Raw genomic sequence first — 18317 nt, 5'->3', positions numbered from 1 at the left:
CTTAGAACCAATCCCGTGAAAGAAACAAAGTAGCATATGCTATGGACAGCAATAGGCCAATCAGGGGTTGAAACAATACACATATGGAAATAGGTGGGCCCCTCATTTGCTACTCACTGCATTTTCCAGAGCAAAAGAGGGGCCGCCCTGTTTGGAAGCCAGGAGAGGCATTTGTAATTCTTATGCTAAGAGAAACTGCAAGAACCCTTGCTATTATGTCTGTAGCAGCTGCATTGTTCCACAGTATTCAGAGTAGCAGCCGTGTTAGTCTGTATTCACAAAAAGAAAAGGTACTTGTGGCACCTTAGAGACTAACAAATTTATTTGAGCATAAGCTTTCGTGAGCTACAGCTCACTTCATCTGATGCATCCGATGAAGTGAGCTGTAGCTCACGAAAGCTTATGCTCAAATAAATTTGTTAGTCTCTAAGGTGCCACAAGTACTCCTTTTCTTGTTCCACAGTAGTGAGCCATTACATTCCATGTGACCTAACAGGATGAGTTTCCTGAAGCTGCCCCTTTCCTTCATGTTTAAAATCAGAAGAAAATAAAATCTCACATGATATAAAACAAAATCTACCTACTATTAAGCAACAGCCTCGAACAACCCCAAGTTAAGCAAGTATCTGGACTGGTTCCTAGCTGACATCTCTTGCCTTCATTTTCTTCCAATACACTAGGAAAACCAGAATTCTGAGATGAGCATCCAACGACATGACTGAAGAACAGCACACCCCAGTGGCCATGCTTATTCTAACCAAAACAGCCTACCTGCCTTTCCCTCTGCCCAATGTAGAGTGCCTGATGCATGTCTGGCTGTTTTCCATTGGTTGGAATGAAACAACATGGCAGCAGTGTGAATTTTACTTTAGGGTCTAAGCCAGCGGTTCTCAACCCGCAGCTCAAATTAGCGCACAGCTGCAGCCCAGCTAAGCTGTGTGCTAACAGGCAGCCCGGGGTCCCACCTGGGTTCTCGGCTGCCTGGCGCAGAGGGGTCTGGGCTGCAACGCTGGCCAGTGCAGTGGGGGCAGGGCTGCCAGCCTGCCCCATGTGGTGTGAGTCTGGGGTCGGGGCTCCTGGCCTACCCCATGAGATCCAGGACATCCAGCTGGCCCCGCAAGCTCCAGGGTCTGGGGCAGCTGTGTGGCAGGGATCATGCTCTGGGCTGCCGATGCCCTGCCACCTGGCCCTCAGGGCCCAGGTAACATATTATGGGCCGCAAATGCGGCCCAAACTGTGTAATAAACTCAGAACCACTGGTCTATGCTCTCCTCCTCCTCAAGCTGCTGCGCTCTATATATTGGATAGGTTGTATGCCCCCATCTTAGCATACTTAGCATATGTTACTAACATATATTATGACTTCAGCACATATCCTGTACTTGTTCTACAGACAAAGCTCTCTCCCCTGACAGGAATCTTGGCTACAGAACAAGTAATGGGATAGACCAGAGGTTTTCAAACTGTGGTCTGCGGATAATTCCCTCTAAGGCGGCCACACACGAGAGAATGAAGGGCCATCCACCTAATTAGTGGAGCTGTGCAGGTGTTGCTTCACTAATTAGGTGCCTGGACCCTGGAGAAGATGCACATGTAAGGTGAGGTGGTGGGTGGCCTTGGGGGGAATAGAGGGTAGGTGAGAGGGAGCAGTGGGATGAGAAGAGAGGGTGGGGCGAATTTGGGACATGCAGGGCCGTGGCAGCCAGAGAAAGAGATTTCTTTCCCAAGCTCCAGAGCTGTGGCCGCCGGGGAGAGACCCCACTCCTTCCCAGCCTCAGCTCTGTGGCTGCTGTGGCAGGGGAGAGATCCCACTCCTTCCCAGCCTGAGCTCAGGGGCTGCTAAGGTTGGGGAGAGAGGGCACATCCATCGCATTAGAAAGGTAAAACTACTGATATTAAAATATGAGTTGTGTGCTTATTTGTAGAACAAAAAAATGTTAAGTTTTTTTGAATATAGTGCTTTTATCCAAAGCGCTTTACAATAGTTAGCTAACAGTACAAGCAACATTTGGAAAGATCATTAAGTGGTCTGCCGAGACCCTCAGCAATTTTCAAGAGGTCCACGAAAAAAAATGTTTGAAAACCACTGGGATAGACCCTTTAATATTTACTCATCACTAATGTATATTAGTTTAGCTAGTGCAATAACGCAATACAACAATGGGAGGATGAGGGGAGACAATTCTGTCCTCACATGCACGTGTTTCCATTGACATCAGGGGGACTCATACAAATGCATCCAAAAGGCAGAATTTGGCCCACAGTTTCCAGGAGATTACAAAATCCAGTGTTAAAGCAAGAATCATGCATACGTGTGAAAGGAAAAATGAAAACCCCTCCAGGCACTGTTTGGTTTTGCTGTGAAACCTCCACAATAAGGAGTTTTTATTAATGGTCATTTTATTTTACTTGCATCTGTTTTGGTGAGTAGCAGATTTATGCAAAACTGATGACAAAAATAGAACTACAGTGACTTGTACCTTTTACATTAAGGTTTGCCACTTACAAAGTGTTTGCTGCGGTTTCTTTCAGAATTCAAGGCAGCTGACACACACATTTCATTTCAACTATTTTATTTATAATCGCATTTTCCTTTCATGCACAAGACTTCCAGCATTGGAGGAAGGCAGTCACTGCATTCAGCTTCTGCTTCTATACTATATAAATCTGCTGTGATGGAACGGTTTGTGATGTCTTCATTTAATATTGTAGGAGGTTAAACAAAAAACACACAAACCCCAAACTCAACACTGGGACATGAACAGGGTGACCAGACAGCAAGTGTGAAAAATTGGATTGGGGAGAATAGGCACCTAGAGAAGACAAAGCCCCGAATATCGGAACTATCCCTATAAAATCGGGACATCTGGCCATCCTAGACATGAATACCAATAGGATGTGATAGAACCCACATCCATAATTCCCAATGAGCAAAATCCTGGTCCTTGCAGGCAGCCCATGTGAATGGGTGGCAGGGGGTGGCTGGACCAGAAAGTTTAACTGGGATTGGAGGGGACAGAATTGTCTCTACACTCAAGCTACAGAGGGCTAGTGGAGCCACTATGGGGTCGCCACTGCAGGTTTATGGCTGCAGAGGGCACATTTTAAGGGAAGGATTTGGCCCTTGGAGCCCAATCCTGCAGTCCCCTTGACTTCAATAGGAATAAAGAGTTGCAGAATTAACCCAACGAGTAACAGCAGGATCAGGCTGTTAGCCACAACCTCTTCAGAAAAGAAAACTATGAGGTAGTGATAGCTCCCGTGTGAAAATGGCAAACAAAAACTACAGGAAGTACTTGAACTTTCCTAGGTTATGAAAGCAGTGTGCGGGTGAAGTGAAGAGACACATACAATAGCTGAATGCAGAACCCTTCTGATAGGAAAGTGACTGAGACATTTACAGTGAAGATTACTGACATTTTCAACATACCTATTTCATCAATCTCAGAAAGGGCTAGTGAGCGTCAGGCATTTAATGAATCACTATATGCATCCCCTTGCAAACTGACTGTGGTCAACACTGAGAAGATGGGGATATCTCTCAATAAATATGAGATCAGGAAGTATCTTATTTGATTAAGGCAACTCTAAGATTTGTATGAGAGTAGCATTTAAACTGTTATGCAAAAGGGCACTGAGCAAAGGTTGCTGCCGAAAAAGGTGAGGCAGGAAGGGAAATAAGATGGCACATTCATTTGTACAATATGTGCCTCTAGAAGGAAAAACAGCAAGGGTCACCATTGAACGGAAATAAAATGTCAGGTGGAGAGGCAGACAGATTATTGACCAAACTCTGCTCTCAGTTAAGACTTCTGTAAATCCAGAGTGCACTCTCCTGATGTCACTGGAATTAAACTAGTGTAAACTTGGATTCGATATAACAGGCCAAATTCTATGCTGGGGTGAATGACCAAAACTCTATTGAACTGAGCTCAGACAGTCCATATATAGTTTCTCACTGAAGTATCAGATTATAATCCAAACCTATTATTAGGCTATATGGCCCTTATCCAAAGACCTCTGAATTCAATAGAACATTTCCCATTGACTTCTGTAGCTATTGGAACAGGTCCTATATTCCTACAGTAGGTAATAATCAGATATTTAATATTCAATGCTTTTTACAAACTTTAACCAATTAATCCTCAAATCATTCATAGGGAGGGACGTAAATACAAATAGTCAGGCAGAGAGGTTATGACTTGCCCAATGCAATAAAGAGAAGAGAGGCAGTGACAGAGCCAGGATTAGAACTCAGGGACTTCTGGTTTCCAGACCTATTCTCTTCTACTGGATTATGCCCCTCCAGTGGCATACCAGGAATTAAAGCCATACAACAGCCACATCCATTACAATGGAATGAGTAGCTCTTCTATAAGAAAAACCTGGATTAACTCCTCCAATGCAAACTGCAGTTTTCAGGGTTTAATATCTTAGCCATAGTCATATCCCATCAGCTGCAGTTCAGCACTGTACCGTATATAAAACTGATCTAAATTGCAGGGATTTTTAATGGTTAGAATTTGCTGGGCTGCTTTCTCACCTGTGGATTTCATCTCAAAATACAGAAGTGGGATCCAACTTTCTGGGCTTATTAGATGAGAAATGAATTCATTAGAATGACAGCAGGTATGGTGATTAAATGAGGAGTCTATGAGCAAAGTCACAAGGTAGATCTAAGTGAACCTTGTGGAGTCTCAGCTGGTGTAATTTACACCTTCTTCCGGCCCTCTCAACATGTAAATTACACAACTGGATTCTTTTAGATTCAAATCTCACTTACAAGTGTGTAACATAAACCCCCTTATACATAATCTCTGAAATTGGTCCACTGGGCCTAACTGAGCCTAAGGGAATTTAAGATGGTGTAACTTACACATTGACAGGCTTGAAGAGAGGGGTGTAGGAGGAAAAACAACTAACAGGAAGGTGCAAGTGTAAGATTTTAAACTTAGAAATCTTTCTTTTTTTGTTCTTGAAGCTACTTTGAAGTTCCTCAGTTAACTGCTTTTCCTCCTACACCCTTCTCCTCTGACCTCTGGTTTATAAATTACGCCCATTTAGATTCCATTGGACTTGGTAAAGGTCAGTGGACCAGTTTCAGAAGTGATGTGCCAAGTGTGTAAATTACACACTGGTAAGTGGGATTTGAGTTTAAAGTGGACTGGTTTATGTTAGTGTAACTTACACGCTGAGTGTCCTAGAAGAGGATATAAATTACGCCACCTGAAACTCCTTTAGATGCACTTACTAAATGGATTTCAGCCTAAAGGGGCCAACCCACAACTGCCATACCCCGTGCAATCCCATGGTCGTCAGACACTGCATCAAGAGTATATAAGCCCAGAATTGGGTATAGGGGTGTTAATTCATTAATATTCAGAGAGCACTTAGAGACCCTCTGATATAAGATTGTAGAGAAATTTAAATAATTATTAAAATGACTGCAACAACAGCTTCAATGAATATTGAAACTCAGCAAGTTAAGGATGAAATCAGTCACTCTAATCATTGCATCTTCGGCATTCACCCATACAGCCAGAGATTGGCAGACAGGACCTCTAACATTTTATGTAACAGATGGAACCTCAGAGGTATAGCACTCCCCTTCCAGGCCCGGACTCAGCAAGGAACTTAAGCATGTGCCTAACTTTAAGCATTTGCTTAAGTACTTAGCTGAATCAAGGTCCCATTGTACTGCACCACATTAGGTACAAATCAAAATATTTTTGAGGGAGGTTAATTTATAAGCACCAATGCCCTCTGAATTCAGCTAAATGTTTAAAATGGACTGACTTAATTTCCTTGCTACTTGTTTCAGCTTAATATAGCATCATGTGTTTAACACAGGTACAGCACATTAGCCACAAATCCATCCCTTTTACACTTCATAGGACAACATTAAAATGCTGTGCTTTTTTTTTTTTTTTAATAGACTAACACCTTTTTTATTATTTACTGTGACAGAGTGCAGGGTGCAAACAGGGGAACCTGCACTCTGATCACTCTAATATTAATTAGTTCCCCTGGAGAATGCTGACGGAGGTAATCAGTCAATCAGGATGTCTGGCTGAGTCAATTACCCTATCAGCCCAGGTAGATAAGAGGAGGCACAGGAAGGCAATGAAAAGGGCAGAGAGAAAGGGAAGAACACAGCTATCCCAGTCCAGCCCAGCCATGACGCACAAAGGCTCAGAGCAGGGAGATCTCTGTTCCCCTAAGGCCCTGATGAAAGGGCCAAAAAGTAGGTTAACATTGTAAACAGACTGTTGCACAGGGACTCTTGTGAAAGTGGTGGAGGGAATGCATAATAAAAAGACATGGTAAAGGCACAACCATGGGAGTCTGCGAAGCAAGAAGGCAAGAGAGGATCCATGCCCCATGACACTTACATATTAATATAGATCACAATTGCTCTGTAGTGCACATACCTAATCACCTAGTGGCACATCTCCAAAACTTCTAATCTGTTAATAGTAATTGCCAGTTGTTTTACAAGCAATCATCTCATCAAAAAAGGGGTCAAAAAAGAGACTTCAGGAAGCAGACAGCAGAAACAACACCTGGCAAATCTAATCCCATTTCTATAATGTGAAAGAACAAGACAGAAAATTACCACACTGCACAATCAGAGCTTTCTTGACATTTGGTGGAGAGACATAACTATAAAGCTTGTTTATGACTACAGCTGCCACAATGGATTCTTTTTTAGGTTTTATTAATCCCTTTCTAGTCTCACTTTTAATGTGCAAGGATCTCAGCACTGCTGGTTTCATTTAAAAGTGATTTAGGATGAAAAATTTATTGCAAACTGCTCAAATTTAGGGGGTTAGCTTGGTAGTCATTACTTACAGTAGCAGCTGCCAATGATAAAAGAAAGTTATTGTACTCCTATGACATGGTGGCTGACAGCATAATACAATTTTTAGGAGTTTGATTTTATTTTTGCCAGGATGTCTGCAGTCCTTGGGGGGGCAAAAAACAAAACAGCCAATGACATGCAAAATGATATCCAGCCAATGTTTTTACAAGGATTTTCATCAAAATTGTCATAATAGAGAACTCTATATAAATCACACATTGCCAAATATATGCATTTAATAACCTACAAACATCACCAGTTACCAGACAACAGTATTTGAGGTGTCACAATTATTTCATGTTCTAGGTGCAAGACAACACTGCAATGTTTGATATCACCATGAAGTAACAGTTGTAAGGCTCTTTAATTGTGATCACTGTATATCACCCCAATCATGGCAATATCTTGGTGCATTTACAAAAAATAAAAGCAACCAATTCCTAGAGTAAGGTGTTCCCTTCTTTAAAATGCGCTGCTTCTATGCAAAGTGATTATATAAATATGGCACATTATTATAAAACAGATCTGCTCATTGCATGTAGTCAAGATTTGCTGGCATTAGTGACAAGAAAATGCTTTTGCTGCTTTTTACTCCTGTTATCCCTGCGCATGCAGCACAGATAGAAAGAAACAAGCTGGATTCTAGTCTTTTTTTTTTCCAATCATCAGCTCAACTGTTCATGGAGTTTCAGGGTTGAACCGTTGTACTTGTGCAAACATGCTGAAGGCAGTAAGTGCATAAGTGTCCCTGAGGTCATAATCTGAAGACAATACTATCTCATGAGTGAAGCTAAAGGCATGATTTGAAGACAAGCGGGTTGCAGAGGTGTCAGTGAGGAACTAGTTTCGCCCTGCTGGAATGTTGATTTCTGATTATGTCGAGGAGGAGGAAAAAGAAGGAAAGAGACCAGCTTGATTGTCAGAGCTCAGGCTGAGTTTCAAGGATGACATTTTTCTTTGTCAACTGAAATCAATGCCAGGGAACCCCACTATGCATTGTTACCGAGTTTCTTTTTCAGAGTAGAGCCACGCTTTCATATTACACGTTCCAGTCTTTCGGTTGGAGTATTGTTTGAGTAATCATAAAAACATAGCTGGAAGAAGTGGTCAGGACCTTGGCTTTCTCACCTGAAACACAGCACTTGAAGCATCTCAGTGTCCTCCAATCCAGTGCTGGGACATCGGTTCAATATTGACTGGAATGTACCAGGAACAATGCCACCTGCTGAATCAACACCACCACTGGACATCTTTTTTCCTTGGAGGTTTCTCATCCAAACACCGATTAGCTCATGCCCTTTTTAGCTTGTAAAAGGCAATAAGATCACTGCCCAAAGTATAAGGGTGCAGCCACTAATGCTACAGACACTTGGGCCGGATAGAGTAATTTGCTGGATTTAAAAAAATTAAGCCGAGTGGTGCTAAAACTGTCATTGCTGACAAAACACAGACCCTCCTTGCAAGCCTTAGCACCATAGACTATATTTTCACTGGATGGTGCAAATCCCTGCCGCTTAGAACTTTTTAAGGTGTAGGGAGACCCAGATAATGGCAATTACAAAGTGCTTTGGAATGGCAATACTTACCTAATGCATAAATCACTGTAACCAGCTGCCTTCTTTTGTGTGTAAATGAGGGAGGAGATAGAAGGGAAGGGGGGAAAAGAAGATTAGACTTTACAAATGAAAAATAAAAATATTTGATGTAGCTACACAATTCATGAAATCAGCAGTAATAAACTCATGATGACTTTGCCACCTGGCCTGACCCTCCAGAAGCTGCAGTGGTTGAGAGAAAACGCTGCCATGAAAAAAATCATAAAAACATGTGGACAGTAATTATAGATGTGCCACAAACAACCTGCCACTGAAAACTCTCGAATTCGAAATCAGAGTTTAAAAAAATTGATATTAGCTTCTAAAACATTAGAAAAAATTAAATATTGCTTTTTGACTGATGCACAGCTCAGTATAATTTCTTGCTTGATAAATAGCAGGTAGTTAAAACACATGTTCTGAGCCCTGAATTATTGCCAAACTGTTATTTTGCAGGGCAGACTTATGAATCACCATCAACAGTTCAATTATAAAAATTAAACCTGGGAGATTGTGGAATTGTTGGAAATATTTCTCCTCATTAAAAAAAATAGATGTTGGTGCTGGATAGTCAATATTCAGATACAGCAAGGAAAGGAGGAATATTTATGTGCCCCATTCATTTCTCTTAAGTTTTGTCTTATTTATAGATGGACTACAGTTTCGTACAATTCCATAACCTGCCCTCCTTAACCTACCCGTTTAAAGATTTGTGCACCTATTCTCCAAATTGCTCTGCACAATAACTGCACTGTGTCCACATGAAGGACCATTGGCTTCAATAGGGCTTCAATTGCGGTCCACCTGTTCAGAGCTCATTATACAACTGAGCAGTACATGTAAAGGCGGTTTTACATAAACACACATTGTGCTAAAGCAACAGTTGCATAAAATCCCTCACAATTTGAACAAAACACTTAACTAAAGACAGAGAGAGAGAGATCCACTTTCTTCCTGAGGGTTTTCTCCCGCTGTAAGCCATCCAAGACTTTCCAGATTTGAAGATATTTTTATTATCCTTAAAATGTTACTTCAGCTTTCTTGGGAGCTGTCAGCACTCAAGTGAGTTCATTCTGATGCAGCTGTCAATGGTTAAAATATAAAAAAGGATCTAGAATTCTTGACAGCAAAACCAAGAGGCCTACATGGCTCAGAGGAGTACAAAGGCCTTGCACCTCATTACATCTCTAGGCCATCAGTTACAGTCCACATTGACAGTTATCTTTTGAAAGCCACTGAGTGGCCTGTGTGAAATAAATTGGGCAGTTGGAATCCAGCTCCCAATGGACATGTGTCCCTATCACAGAAACAGAACACTAACTGGCACCCTTTAAAACACTCCCAGAAAAGAAGCCCAATTTTGAAAGAGGATGAATGAATGGGTTTCTTTCCCCTGGCGGGGATCCCCATAGCACAGGAACATGTAGGGGGAAATTTGAACTGACACTATCCTTTTTGAGGATTAATCCAGGGCTTCAGTTTCCAGTGCTGTCGAATCAGCACCTTTAACATAAAATTTGCTAACAGACAAAATAATCTTTGGAATTTAGGTGATAAAATAAATTCACACACAAAAATATTAGTGTGGACAGTTTGCTCATTCTTGTTTCATTCTACCCTCCCTCCCCCCGCAGATGTTTGATTTCTTCACAGTCCCACCCCCAAAATTACTCTGGTCTGAAATGGAGTACAGGAAAACTTTAGTCCTGAACAAATGATGGGTTTAAGATCTGATACTTCATCAGGACTTGGAATTGGCACTTTAAATGACTGGAAAGGGGAGATTTCTCAGCTTTCAAATGAGAATCACAGCACTTATTTCTAGCTCTGGCTGTTGCTGCAATATTGGATATCAAATTCCCAAATTTGCCATTTATGGACAAACTATTTTAGGTGATTTGTAGTTGTTTCTCACAATTTTATTAGTTATAATTTTTCTCTCCACCTCTCCAGGGCTCTTCAGGTGGAACATTATTGACTTTAGTTGTGAGCAAAGTGGCAATCCCATCTCATGCTGACGAATCTTTATACCATTTAAATAGGTGAAGCAGTACAAGTGCAACACTTCCTCTTCTCCAATACTATCCCAAGAATGGTACATTAAAAATACATGTCTATACCTGGCTTTATTTTGGAATACACAGTTTAACTTTTCCCTCACTTTCATAAATGCACATGTTCAAACTAAAAATTAATACTATTGAATACATACAGCAAAATACAATTAATCATATCTTTATTTCCCAAGACTTCCATTATAAATATTTATATAGTTTGTTACCAAGAGATTAAACTAAACTACTTTCTTGTTTGGGTCTATTTACGCCAAAGCATTTTAATATCTTATTGTTTAGAACTATAACATTTTATATGTAGCACCTTTTATCCTAATTATCCATGCAAAATGACCTATGGCTAAGACACTATGTTAATAAACTAAACTAGAAAGTGTAATGATCCCCAAATGCTTTACAGATTCTTGTCTATTCACAGGGATTGCATCTACCACAGATAGGGTTAAACTTCAATGGTAGGTGAACACAGCAACCAGTTAAACAGCATATTGCAATATGTAAGAGTTTAGAACGGCAAGTGAGGAAGAAGAATAAATTGAAATGGAAGAAGGAATTTAAGTAGGCCAGGGTAGTAATCCAGACTGAAATTTAGCCAGGACATATGGGGTTAAATACCCATATTCTTGACAAAAGTACCACAGGCTCTTAAAATAACCACAGATAGTCAATAGCTCAGATTCACATCGCATCCAGAAAGACAGCCCTATACCACAATGAGAAGATTTGCTGAGTAGTGACTCAGAGTGAAGAATGTAATCAACACTGTTTGGTGCAGGTTGTCCTTGGAGTTCTTCCATTTAGGTAAAGACCTTTCCCAATTCTACGTAGTATGTGGGAGCTTTCAAGGTCAACAGCTCAAGAGGATTTGGCTGAAACAGGCAACAACAGGAACTAATGTCTTCAGAGAACAAACCCTTTTTGCAAGTTACATTTGAAAATTTGGAAGAAATTCCTTTCTAAAAATGCTATTTTGGTACTCACTTTCAGCATGGTTACTACACTACTCAGTTCCTGTTTACATAAAATGACAGTTCCCTGGCTAATTCCTAAGCCATGTAATGAACTTATTTCTCTTACCATCTGGATTTGTACCATCTTGTAAGAGACACACTGAAGAAATCACAACTGAAGCACAGACCATTGAATAAGATCAAATTCCTGCACCCACAATGGATTTTGGAAGAAATCTTTATGTACAAATTATAACACATGTTGCACATAATTTTGATATTAGGTGGCTAATATCATAGATAAAAATATTAATGAAAATGACTAATGGTTATAGGAGAACTAAATGATTCACTTAGTTTGCTCTCTATAGCTAATGTATTCTTCATATGGCAGGCATTTATTAGCTTTCACTGATGATTCCAGAGACCCTCTGCTATGCACAGAGAGTTGTCAACACATTAAAACTTAATGGGCAAAGCAAGAATTATTGATGTTAGCTCTGTTCTAAAAGGGCGCTTCAGCAGGATTTTTACTGTCATGCCTGTATTTTCTTTAGCTACTGAATATCACAGATTTTTAATTTTATCAGTAGCTAGCAGTCCAAGCATATTTTAACATTCTCATAGTGTATTCACCCAAAACTGTTGTCTTTGTGTGTGAATTTTTTTCATATACCTGCAGGGGCATATTAAAATAAAGCATGTGTGATAGTTCAGATAATGTAACAATCTTGAAATCTCTGTTATTACAGATACTCTTGTATCTTCTTATGCTTCTGGTTATTTGGATACAGAAAAGAAAATCTTAAAGGGCCTTTCGTTCTCTTCAAAGTTTTGGTGCTCATAAAAGCATCTAAAATGTTGGTACTAACTAGAACCATGTGCTGTATCTGGCCAAATACTGCCCTCAATACACAGGTAGGTTTCCCACTGCTGTGGATCAATGACAGTACATGTCCTGTAGTACGGACATGTCCTATATACTCTACCCCCATACAGATCTGGCAAATATCTGAATCTTATCCTGCAACATCCCTGCTAGTTATGGGTCTCGTCTAAGTAGATTGCTGCTAACTGGGCAAAATTATAGTGCTGGTTGTATGTTGTTGTTGGACATCATCAGGGACTACGTTGAGGCTAATGCATTAACCAACTCTGCCAATCAGATACACTGAGTAAAATTTTCAAAAGCACTTAAATGACTCAGAATCCTTAGTCCCATTTACATAACTTAGTTACAGGTTTCAGAGTGGCAGCCCCATTAGTCTGTATCCGCAAAAAGACCAGGAGTACTTAATTTGTTAGTTTCTAATGTGCTGCAAGTACTCCTGTTCTTATAACTCAGTTAGGCACTTAGGAGCCCCAGAATCATTGAAAGTCAACAGGACTTGGGTGCTTTTGAAAAAATTATGCACTTCCTCTAGTTAAAGTTCTTAAACCCAAGAAAGATTTAATTTTTTTTTCCCAGACCAGGCAGATGAGCCACAGATATCACATATAGCCATTTTATCATATTCAACTATCATAAATGGAGATTCTCTATTCTGTTCTACTCCATTCAGCTTCAAATTGATACTGTATATAAAAGTCACCTAAGAGCTGTAAGGTGTGTGAGGTAATATCTTTTATTGGATCATCTTCTCAATAAAACGCTATTCCCTCACCCACTTTGTCTCTCTAATCTCCTGGGACCAACACAGCTACAACAACCCTGAATACCTAAGGGTTACAGCATATAGTGATGGGTCAAAAGCAAAACTCCAGATTCAAACACTTCAAACTCTGAAGAAGTAGACCCGATCCTCAGTTAGTGTAAATCAGCATAACTCCACTTACCTCACTACTACATTTAACACCAGTTTAAGGATCTGACCCAATGTCTTTGGCTCTCCCACTGTTTTACCCCTATGAACTCCTATGGATAATCTATCAACTCTGACGCTGAATCAGGACTACCTTACAGTTAGGTCCAACAGTCTACGAATTAATGTACCACTCTCCATTTCTGTACCTTTTCCAAACTCTTTAGAAAAAATTCCAAATTTTTTAGAATTATGGGTAAATTACTTACATCATTTTAATAGTTAAGCCACTTATAATCAAAATTTGTAATACTTCTTCCTGACAGTGAGGCATTGCAAATCCAGGATTAAATTACTACTATTGGGCTGCTCAAACTTTAGTGCTTGTATGATGATTTAGTATGTTACCATGTGTCTATAGCAAACTATAAACTCCACTTTGTTTTCTGAGGACCATTTTGATTCTAAGACTGGATCGCACCTTTACTATTGTCTTTTTACCTCCATCTTGGACTAATATTCCAAGGGATGTTGACACAGTGCATACAATGAAGGGTCATTACCTTTGAATGACTCTAATCTGGCAATACAACATGTATTCTAAAGAGTGTGCTCAGAGCTGCAAGAAACCAGTTTTTCCAGCTTGGACTCCAGGTGAGCAGTACCTGGGTCTCCTGTACCCCAGGTGAGCACCCTAACCACTAGGCTAACGGTTATGGGGTGTATGTGGTGTGACAGATTTTCGTTACCACTCTCCCTGGGGCCACAGTTGATCAGGCTGGGGCCACAGGATCTTTTTTGGGGAGGAGATGACAAGGCATACTAAGTGTCTAAATTTTAAAGCTTTATTAATAAAATAATAAAACAACAGCAGAGTGTGCTGGGAATACTCCCACATCACTCAGGGGAAGAAAGAAAGCATTAATGCCCCAAGCCCTAACCCACTTTCATACTCACGCACGCATGACCCGGACTGGCCAAGTCTGGGTGTAATGTCAGAAGAAGAGCCGGGGGGGAAGGTGGACCGGAGTGCTGTCCTGGGCCCAGGTCGTCCAAGGATCCGCTGTTGATCTCCAAATTGCACCAGCTCTCAGGAGGATTTTAAGTCCTGGGCTCCTTGGGGGGTGGGAGCGTGGGGGTATTCCACTCAGGAACCTCTGCTTCTGGTGCTTTTTGTGCCAGTCCAAACCGGCTTGCTGTGGCCTCCTCTGTTTCCCAAAACATCCCAGCTCTGGAGACTTTGTTTTTCCTTCTACTGGCTTTTGCTGTCGCCGTCTTATTTGCTCTCACTGGTTTTGCTGCTATCTCTGCAGCTCTGCTCAACTTAGTTCTTCTCTTCTCATGGCTGGGCAGCTGCTGCTTTCTCGTTGAGCCCATGACCTTGGGCCGGGGCCAGTGTCTGATCTTCACACGGAGCTAGCTGAAGTATTAAGTTAATCCGTTCTCTGCTCTTCTTTCTCTCCCCCCGGGCCTCTCGTATTCTGCAAAGGAAACTTCCACTCTCCACTCATACACCTTTGACCCTCCCCAAAATGCTTTGCGAGGCTTGCAACAGTGTTAGCCACATACAGTGCTGATCTGCCTTCCCCAGGGCAACCGTGGGGTTGTGACAGTGGGATGGGGAAGGGCAGCAGCAGTACCACTTCTTCTGGCCATTTTGTAAATGATTGAAATTATTTGTGTCAAAATCCACACAGTTTCAAGATGACAAAATGCATTTTTCATCAAATAAACTATTCAACTGAAAAGTTTCACCCAGCTCTATTCAGGGCAGCCAGAATGCACGGTCCCATTCCCTTGAAGTGGCACTAGGCGACCAGTACCCAGAAAACGTGCCTGAGAGGCCAGAGCAAGAGATTGTGGCTGGTGCCACCTGATGGAGGGGAACTCAGAAGTACATGGATCCAGCTGCTGCCTGGTGAGCATTCACAAGATGGAACTCAGCCAAGACTGTGACAGCCTGATTCTCCATTGGCCTGGACCATGGTAGAAGTCCTTTACACACCAATGTAAAGTGAATGCAAAGTGGATTCAAAATACCACTATTTGGATTTGGTCGCATTTTACACCCTTGTCCACAGGTTTAAATGACAACAACAAGACCTAGAACAATGGAGACTGGGTCCTAGTGTTTGAGCAGCTCAACAGTATTAGATGTGATAGAGCCCTCAGTTTTCTTTGACATGGATGCAGATAGAGGGGGAAACATTTTCAAAAGTGTTTAAAGGACTTAGTAGTCAAAGTCCATTTTCAAAAGTGACTTAAGTCCAAATCTTACTGAAAATCACTTTCACTCCTAATTGCTTACATTACTATTGAAAATAGAACATAGGCCCCGCAGTCATTTAAACTCTTTTGAAAATTTTACCTACGTCCTTATTCATATTTATAGTAAGACCCCTTTACATTGCCTTAATGTAAATGGTAATCCAGCTCACATGCTGTAATACCTTAAAGTGTATGTAATCTTTTCTCTCTGTTTAAATGAAATTAAGGCAAGCACAAATAAGCCAATCAGAACAGATTTTTATGTTTCATACCCAGTTTTATCACAAAAAAATAAATCAAGCACTTTTTCCTGTATGATCATTAAATAATGGTTCTAGATTGCCAACCCTATTTATGTATTCCTTTTTTGAAAATATTTTTGGGAAAAAGAAATAATTCGCTGAATGGAAATATTTGTTAATGAAATATTAATATATTTTTCAATAATAAAAATAAAAGAATGATATTCTAGCTAGTCATTTCTTCCCATTTTTATTACACAGATGTTGTTTGACTGCAATTTGGGGAAATGAACTGAAAGAATACATATAAAGCTTTTTGACTGGTAATCATTTGAGGGACGTTTTACAAGGTCAAGAAAGGTGAAAAGCAAGGTGTTCAAGAGAACACTGGAGACTGATATATGAACAGGGTATATTTGTACCCAAAGATACTAAACAAAGGATGACACAGAGAATATCAAAGCAAATTAATATGATGTATATTCTATTTCAGAGACCTGTCAAAAGAGTCTGGGGAACTTTGTGCATTTGGTTTGAAAATGCAGGAAGATTGTAATATTATTGTCAGAAGTTTTCCAGTATAAGCAAGATTCAGTGGAAGGGTTGGGGCCCCACTGGCCAAAGAAGTCCTGTCCTTTGCTGAATTAAGAAGGCCAGTTTAAAAGCCTTTTCTTTATCTGTTGGTCTCCAAGTCTCCTCTGGGGGGTGCTACCTCTTGAGAGGCGTTTACAATCTGAATAATTCACCTTTGTTACACCTCCCCCTCCCCCCTAGTTCCTGGTACAACGAGAGCAACTCTACCCCCTGCAGTTGAGTACAATCCCTGACCCAAAGTGATACACAAACTATTCATACACTTCATATAATATGGTTCCAAAGATGCTGCATGAGGTGGCAATATGTCACAATTATTACTATTAAAGAATAACAAATAATAATTACTAAAAACATTTGTGTTATGTCACACATACTTTCAATAATTTACAACAGCCTGCAAAGAAAATGTTTTGGAGTAGTATTGTCAGTAGCAAGAATACACAGAATGAGAGGAAAAGAAATATGTACCTTCAATGTAAAAAAAAAAAAAAGATATAAAAACATACTAGATGGTATTATTTATCAACTCAGAGGTCATCCAGCGACATGGAGAATGATATGAAGTCATATTTAACCTTAAATTTGATACAAGTTTCAATTGTAAATATAATAGTTAGTTAGTGTTTATAGTGCAGTTGTTATAAGAGAAGGTTACTCACCCTTTATAATGCAGTAACTGTGGTTCTTCGAGATCTCTCTCTCTACAGGTGCTCCACTCTAGGTGCACTTGTACCCCATGCGTTTCAGATCAGTGCTTTTAGGTAGCAGCGTCCATTTGGCTTGTGCTTGCACCACCTGCAGCTATATAGAGCTGTGTGGACGAACCAACCTCAGATATTCTCTAATGTAGAGCCCATTGTGAAGAACTCCAAGGCAGAAGGGAGGAGGCCGGGTAGCACAGCACCCATGGGGCACTCATCTGGAAGAACCATGGGCACTGCACAGGGTGAGTAACCTTCTCTTCTTTGAGTAGTGTCCCTATGGGTGCTCCACTCTAGGCGACTATCTAGCAGTACTCTCTATGGAGGATTGGGGCTTTGGAGTCAAGGCTAAGACTGAAGATCGATTAGGAGTGCCAAATATGGCATCAGAAGCTGAGGCACGAGTGACTGCATAGTGTTCAGCAAATGTATGAATGGACATCCAAGTCACAACTCTACATATTTCCACGACGGGAATGTTCTTAAGAAAAGCTGTTGAAGCAGAGAGGGATCTCATGGAGTAAGTTAATACTCTGGGGAGGCTGAAGATCATGAGACTGATAGCAGTAGGTAATGCAGCCAGATATCCATCTAGAGAGTCTTTGCTTGGAAATTGGAGATCCCTAAATTCTGTCCACAATGGAGAGAAATAATCTGGGAGATTTCTTAATGGGTTCATTCCTGTCTAAGTAAAAGACTAATGCCCTCCTGACATTGAGTGTATGTAATGTCACACCTCCTTTATCTGGTGTGGCTTAGGGAAGAAAACTGGAAGGTCGATAGGTTGATTTATGTGCAAGTGGGAGATACATTTGGAAGGAACTGGGGATGCAATTGCAGTGTGACTTTATTCTTAAGGAAGACTGCAAAGGGAAAGTGTGCCGTCAGAGCCCTTATCTCACCCACTATTTAAGAAGAAGTAATGGTTTCTAGAAATGTAGTTTTCAAAGACAGGTGTAGAAGGGAACAGGTGGCCAAAAGTTCAAAGGGAGGCCTTTTAAGATATCTGAGTACCAAGTTGAGATCCCATGTTTCCAGCACATAAATATGTTCTCATGTGAAGATCCATAATTGCATATATGCAAGATTCCCCCAAACTTCATGTGACCAAAATCTAATCCACCAGAATGCTCATGAACAGCAAATCAATGCAGTTCATTCATGCTGTTAAATCGATTTAACTGTTCTGTAGGGTCCCCCCCAAACACAAATCTGCAAATTTTGA

At 40.7% G+C, this 18317-nt stretch overlaps 1 protein-coding gene across 7 annotated transcripts in view; it reads right to left on the bottom strand.

Annotated features, from left to right (window-relative positions):
• CHST11 (carbohydrate sulfotransferase 11) overlaps positions 1–18317 on the bottom strand; it is a 260188-nt gene that overhangs the window by 90515 nt on the left and 151356 nt on the right. For 4 of the 7 annotated variants that reach the window (XM_043519524.1, XM_043519526.1, XM_043519511.1 and 1 more), the window contains exon 3: positions 11342–11401. The exons of the other annotated variants lie outside the window; for them this stretch is intronic. In XM_043519524.1, the coding sequence (XP_043375459.1) occupies positions 11342–11401 (60 nt within the window). The remainder of the gene's footprint in view (positions 1–11341; positions 11402–18317) is intronic. 7 annotated transcript variants of the gene reach the window in all.

Source organism: Dermochelys coriacea, chromosome 1, assembly GCF_009764565.3.
Source record: "Dermochelys coriacea isolate rDerCor1 chromosome 1, rDerCor1.pri.v4, whole genome shotgun sequence".
In the NCBI taxonomy this organism is placed as follows: domain Eukaryota; kingdom Metazoa; phylum Chordata; order Testudines; family Dermochelyidae; genus Dermochelys; species Dermochelys coriacea.
This window is presented reverse-complemented; position numbering and strand designations above follow the sequence as displayed.